This window comes from Polyergus mexicanus, unplaced genomic scaffold, assembly GCF_030449975.1.
Source record: "Polyergus mexicanus isolate NDT 795.1 unplaced genomic scaffold, iyPolMexi1.0 SCAF_20, whole genome shotgun sequence".
NCBI classification, from domain to species: domain Eukaryota; kingdom Metazoa; phylum Arthropoda; class Insecta; order Hymenoptera; family Formicidae; genus Polyergus; species Polyergus mexicanus.
In genome coordinates, this window is record NW_027223340.1 from 1,522,730 (window position 1) to 1,529,762 (window position 7,033).

The 7,033-nt window shown below is 30.5% G+C and overlaps 1 protein-coding gene across 2 annotated transcripts; it reads right to left on the reverse strand.

Moving 5' to 3' along the window:
- Nucleotides 1–302: 302 nt before the first annotated feature.
- Nucleotides 303–3,549, reverse strand: LOC138941681 (odorant receptor Or2-like). 2 transcript variants are annotated; one of them, XM_070311527.1, is made up of 9 exons: nucleotides 3,342–3,549; nucleotides 2,917–3,036; nucleotides 2,534–2,651; nucleotides 2,126–2,390; nucleotides 1,920–2,030; nucleotides 1,752–1,842; nucleotides 1,437–1,573; nucleotides 1,070–1,202; nucleotides 303–480 (listed from the first exon to the last, which is right to left on the reverse strand). In XM_070311527.1, the coding sequence occupies exons 1-9, from the start codon at nucleotides 3,483–3,485 to the stop codon at nucleotides 370–372; spliced, it is 1,230 nt and encodes a 409-aa protein (XP_070167628.1). In that variant the 5' UTR covers nucleotides 3,486–3,549; the 3' UTR covers nucleotides 303–369. The 2 variants fall into 2 exon arrangements, with proteins under 2 accessions (XP_070167628.1, XP_070167629.1); XM_070311528.1 differs by having other exon boundaries at nucleotides 324–464.
- Between the last annotated feature and the right edge of the window lie 3,484 nt (nucleotides 3,550–7,033).

A 7,033-nucleotide genomic window follows, 5' to 3' on the forward strand; every position in this document is an offset into this window, starting at 1 on the left:
ATTGAGCTATCTAGAATAACTCGATCGAGAATAACAAATACGAAGCCCGTATGTATTGCATTCAAAGATACATATATCAATTTACGCTTACAATATCGGCGTTAACTCAAAATGAATTGTATTTGATAGCGAAGCAAACGTAAAAGAATGCTGTAGATATAACTTTATAGGTAAGATCCAAAGTACATTCCGATTATATTCAATGTTGTTACCGTTAAATTTTATATTTAAATCTCTATACATTAAAATATGTTGAAATAATTTTTTTTTATTAAAAATAGAGATTCTTTTTCTACGAGAATAATATGTATAATGCTCTATAATATCTGAACCTTTCACGAACAATCAATACGTGTTCGTCCAATCGACTTAAAATAATTGAGAATTACTTTGGTATGATGGTACTTTTAATCTTGCCGGGTAGAATAAAGAACAGTGAAGTATGATATAGAAGTACTCGTCAGCTGTAACAAAACGTATCTTTTTTGTTCTGTTTGCTTATTATACACTACTAAAAAAAAAGGGGGGGGGAACACTTTTCATACCCTAAAAATTGGGCTATTTTCAAACCGCTGAAACTCGACGAAAAATCATCGTAGACAAAAAATTAAAAAAGGCTATTAAAGCTCGGAGTTCCAATTTTAACTTTATTGTTTAGTTCCTTAAAATTATGTATCTTTGACATTCTGTAGTTCGATAAAAAAATTTCTCTCGAAAAATTCAACTCAAGTTTCGTAAACTACAACATTTTGCCTACAAAATGCTTTTTTCAAATTTTTCTATGATTTTTTTTGACGGAGTTACACGATTTTAGAACTAAATCTGCATTTTCTAGAAATAAGAAAATACAAAAATTCTTTTTAACTATCGATATCACGTTACAGTTGAAAATTCAAGTTTCAAAATGCTTTTTTGTAATTTTTGGTCTACAATGATTTTTCGTCGAGTTTTAGCGGTTTGAAAATAGTCCAATTTTTAGAGTATGAAAAGTGTTCCCTATTTTTTTTAATAGTATTGAAAAAATTGCGAGACATTGTGTATATGCGATATATTTTTATATATTTCTCACCGAAGCGGCACTTTGCAAGGACGCTACAAATACTCCACCAAGAATTAGATGGAAACTTTTAGTACCTCTTTGCAACAGAAAAAGTATCATTTTCTGTATACATATTGGAGCCATATACCAACGGACGTTATATCTACGAAATAATGAATTGAAAAAATTCTAATTAAATAAAATTTGTAAATATTTTTTGTTAATACAATACATGCATCATATACGCATACACATATATACACATATATACACATGCATATTTGTTTCTTTTTTTAATGCATATTAATTTTATCAGAAATCACTAATTTTGGCTTATATTATAAATATCTACACAAAACAGAAATATACTCGTATATGAAGTTAAAATATTCCTTACACTGTAACAAACACATATTCATTGTGATCTGTAATTTCTTGTGCAGTATAATTGGATAGAAACAAGTACAAATAGAGAATAATTAAAATATTTAGAGATAATATAAGTTGCCCAATGTTATCGGTAAATGACACAACCTGAAAATTGATGAGACACATGTTACATGCTTCATATCGATTTTCTACATATGACATTGTACTATGCATATTATAAAAATTATTTCGATATTTTTCTCTATCTAAGAGGGTTTGTTGACTAATTTTAATTTTACAAAGTAGTACACTGTTAGTGCAAGAATTTGTACACAAAATTTACCCGAAGAAGATTACAGCACAAACAAACCATACCAGCCGCTATCAAGCAAAAGAACGATCCCTCAAAATTGGATATTAAAAAATTGCTAAGCCTTTAAACATGAGAAAAGTTTATACAATATTATCATATGTATTAAATACTTGTTATTAAAATAACAAAAATACTAACTTTATAGCGTTACAATGAATGTTTATAGCACGAATTATCTCCTTGTAACTCTTTTTTTCATTTTTGGAACTATTCTTTTGTGAGATATAAATTGCCTTCTCAATACGGTAACTGTAAATAATTTTGTTGCTCTAACACTATATATATTGTTTGTCTACGAATATAATTTTTAAATAGTTGTATTTACCTCTGCTCTTTTTACTTACCAGGCGATATTAAACATTGCACAAGTATGTTGAAGATATGTTATGAGCATAGTTCCTGTCGCTACCATTGCCAATGAGCCTATGCAACATGCTGCGTGTCTATGCAGCATAATTAAATAGGAATACTTTTCTTGATCAATAAAATATTCTGTCATAATATGCACCGAAGAATGTGATCGAGATTTGTTTGTGAGAACCATAATGTGACGAATGTATGGCCAAATGTATAGTAAAATAAAAATAAATTGATAGCATACGCCAAGTACTAAGACAGATTTTAAAATAACTATATAAATCAATAGATATATTATTCTGTAATATTTAAAATTTTCTTACATTCACAATTTATTTATTTGAATATGCAAAAATATTGGAACATAAAATAAAAATCGAGAAATATTATCTTACATATTAGTACAATCGTAATACGTTTCGCTTTGCGTCCATACTTTTCTATGATAGCGATTTCATTTTTGTCTGTTATCTCATTACACACATCTTGAAGTTGCTTCAGCGAACTTCTTAACTATCATGTCAACAATATTATTAAATGCTGTTTTTTTCAGCAATATTTTAGAATTATTATAATTAAGCTTCCGTGTTCTTTCTTAATTGAATTCACACTAATTTGTCTACCGTTTTTTTGTAGTTTTACATTATGATTATAGAATAAAAAGTGAACATGTTAAAAAAAATAAACTATATTTATCACAAGTAACGAATACGAAAGCCGGCCTATATAGTATTCAAAAATATATTTATCAGTGATGTTTAATAATTTACATGCTTACAATATCGGCGTTAATCCAAAATGAATTGTATTTAATCGCCAAACAAATGAAAAAGAATGCAGAAGATAAAACTTTATAGATAAGATCCAGAGTACATTCCCGTGTTATAAATGATGTTAACTATAAATAGTAATGTTATTCATTATATGTGATATCATTAGCTAAGCTGCATTATTCGATCAGTTCATAAATTTTCATGTTTTGTTAATCTATTACATACAATAATTTAGCAAAAGACATATTTTACACAATTAATAATTTTATATAATTTAAACAACAATAATTAGAAAAAACAATTTTAATGCAACATAATTATATATGAATCTTATGTGCGAGACAAAATTTAAATAATATATTAATTCTTATACATCAGTATAAGAATGCGCAATTCCGTAATAAAATACAACAGAGAAATGCTGACGTACCTGAAATACGATAAAAGTCATCAAAGTACCGTAAAGTATAATTAATTGAAATTCAATTAGTGGTGATCGCTGATAAGGCCACAAGCCAACGATAAGCAACAGAATTCGGTTGATGTTAAAATATTGAGTCTCGAGAGAGATCATCTCTCCGTGACTGTCGACACAAGTTTGACGGAAAAGCAGTACACGAATATTCACCTATCCCCCCTTTTCAATTTATCAACCGCTTAATGCACGACTGCTTCCTCATAGTATAAATTTTATCATCAGTAATCTTCTTAATTCGATAAATAAGAAATAGTCTATAATGCATATAGTGACTACTTTAAATTGCATGGAAAATTAGGCAATTACGTAATTATATAATTTAAGAAATTTTCTTAGGTGAAAATTCATGAATAAACAATCGATTTTACATTGAGAGCAATTTAACGGAATTATTTTCTTATAGAAAAGTATTCATGAGAGAACTTTTTTACACAAAAGTCGCGCAGTCGCAAACACTACTTTTCGGTAACGTATATGTTTCATTCTATTGTATACAAGGCTGAAAGACACTCTTTTAAGTTGTGTTCAATATATCAACACATCTCAGCATATTTAAATCGGTACTACCAAAACATGTTATTCTTTACTAAATGTCATTTTACAGTATTCTTTTTGTTTAAATTTTTATATTCTACAATATTTTATATTCTTTAATAACTTTCTTAATTTTAAATACGACAAATTAAAATGAAAACACAATAAAGGTTCTAATATATACAAATATGATAAAAAATGTTTTAACGGACGATAGGAAGTCGACGCAGTAAACAGGACGCAAAAGATTAAGTTGTCAAAAAAATTCTGTTTATTATAGAATTGTACGTTTCGATCTCGATTTAGACGATCTTCTGCTTATAATAAATAAATAAAAATATAATAAATAAATTAGATCAACGCGCATGGTAACCTTCACGTGACTCACAGAACTCTAAACACTATGTCCGTGTTTATTAATTTTCTACAGTTTTCAACAATTTGTGATATTAAAAAAATAAATTAATTTTCTAGAGTTTTACACAATTTGTGATATTAAAAAAATAAAATTTAAATTTTTGTTTTCATTAATATATCTTTTTCAATCATGTATTTTTAAATATATGTAGCATTCAACGTATCAGTGTATATCGCATTAGAAAAAAAAATTTAATTTAACGAAAAATAAATATATAACTATTTATTATCATCGCATTTCTATCAATTTGAGCAGCTCCATTATATTATTATATCCATGTAAAGTAGTACGAGTACGACTTTAAAACTACCGCCAGATGGACGCGGTCACTCGACAGACGGTAAAGTAGGCGCCGAAGGAGAGAGAGACTCGGAGACACGTGCATATAGATCACGAGATTCATTCAGGAGACGAAACGCAAATAATTACGAAATTCAAGAATTGTTTATTGTAAGAAGGGAATGACGGGGAATAGTAAACTTTAAATGTCATTTCTTTGCTTATAAGTAAGAATATTGTAACTAGGATAATCACACTTTGCTTATAGAATAAGTAAAACTTTGCTTATAGAGAAACACAGTGTAGTTGATTTTCCCGAGATCTTCCCCATAAGAAGAACGAACACATCTCGTGGAATAAATAAATATGAAGTACGAAACTGACGCGCTGACCAACTGCAATAAGAGATATCTTCTTGAAATGTTTGAAATGTATGTATTTTTTGTTGAATAAATTTTGATAAAATTTTCACCGTCGCAAAGCCTTCTAAGGATCCTACAAACAATCCACAGTAGTATTACTAGGAGAGTTCTAACGCAGGTCCTCCGAGGAGTATGCGGGGCGAGGGGAAACCGTGAGGGCGAGGGGGCATTACGTCACGCGGGCGGAAGGGGATTTTTTGGTGGCGCGGGGGAATGACGTCACGCGGGGGAATGCTGACAAGGTAATATAGTTTTTCTAACAGAAACAAAAAAAACCATTATCCTTTTCATTTTTTCTAGGAAGATGGGTTTATTGGGGGTCGGGATATGTTTATAATCGGCTTATGTATTACAAAGGTGGGGTGCCGATGTCCGGATCCTCGAATTTATATTATATTATATTTATATTATATTATATTATAAACAAATAGCGTCTCGCAAGATTGCACATGCAGCCGAATCGGCGCGTATGTATTACAAAAATGGGTGTCGATGTCCGGATCCTCGAATTTATATTATATTATATTTATATTATATTACAAACAAATAGTGTCTCGCAAGATTGCACGTGCGGCCGAATCGGCGCGGTGTATTACAAAGGCGGGTTATTATATTTATATTATATTATGAACAAATAGCGTCTCGCAAGATTGCACGTGCGACCGAATCGGCGCGGTGTCCTCTTCATTTCTTTTCTAGGAAGAGTCGTTTATCCGGGGGTCACAATATTTATAAATAATATTGTTACGTTCTGCCGATGGATGATAAAAACAAATCGTGCAATAAACAGACCGTAATTATATTTATCGGTAACCGTGAGAAAGATACAGGAAGATCGGTGATGAAACGACACGGGTCTCCTCGAGATAACAAAAAAGAAAAAAAACAAACAAATAAAAAAAAGATATAATAAAAGATAAAAGATTAGTGGAATATTTTGGTGGAAAACTAAAAGATACAGACTAGATAATAAAGTTCTTCTAACAAAATACCCAACAAGCACAGCTGCACATAATGACAATAATTTTTCTAACGAAATATTCAATAAACACGGCTGGATCCGCAGCAATAGAAATATTCATAAGAAAATAGAATTTTCTCTAACATGATCACGTGCGAAGGAACCCTCGAACCGATATCCAAACTCACCAATCGATGATTACTACGAGTAAAATACGAAAAGTAGGAGAAACACTCCGTCTAATGAGAACACTGGTATGATTTTTAACTTATTAAAGTTGGAAGATCCCCACTTATGCACAAGTCCAATTCGTTAAATCTTAGAGAAACCCCCACGCAATTTTTTTTTAGGAAGAGCCGATTTTGTCACTGTGAAAATGGAAAGAAATAATTTCGAGGCAATATTAGACGAGTCGCCTTTTTTTCCGATGCGACAGGACACTCTCATCTGAACCAGTGAGAACATTACGTGGTGAAGTGAAGTGAAGTGAAGTTTCAAAAATTTCTTTTATTGTATTTTTTAAATATGGTGGGCGGAAGACCTCGCGATGGGGCTACTGAGAGCCATTTTAAATCTGGTGGTTTTTCAAAGAGTGAGTAATATTTGTTTTATATTAAAATTATGTTTTATATATGATATCAATTATTTCTAATATATTATATATTATAATATATTTTAATTTTGATTTATAGTATCAATATACGGGCAAAATACAAATTCCGGGGTTTATAAATATTGAACACCGGCGATATTTGAGAGCGCTGCGGCGACACGACCGCGAATACGCACAAGACGTTTGGCAAGACAACGGCCCCGACGGTCTCTATTTAGACCTGAGACGTCTCTTCGGCCTCGAACCCTACGAGGAGGACGTAGAGGAATCATGGGATTGATTGTAAGTATCTATTTTTAAAACATATTAAATATTAAAAAATTAAATTAGTATACTAATAAGACTTTTATTTTTCTGTTTCAGAAGGAGCGCCGCCAGTATATATATTTTTATTATTTTTATTATTTTTTATTTTTA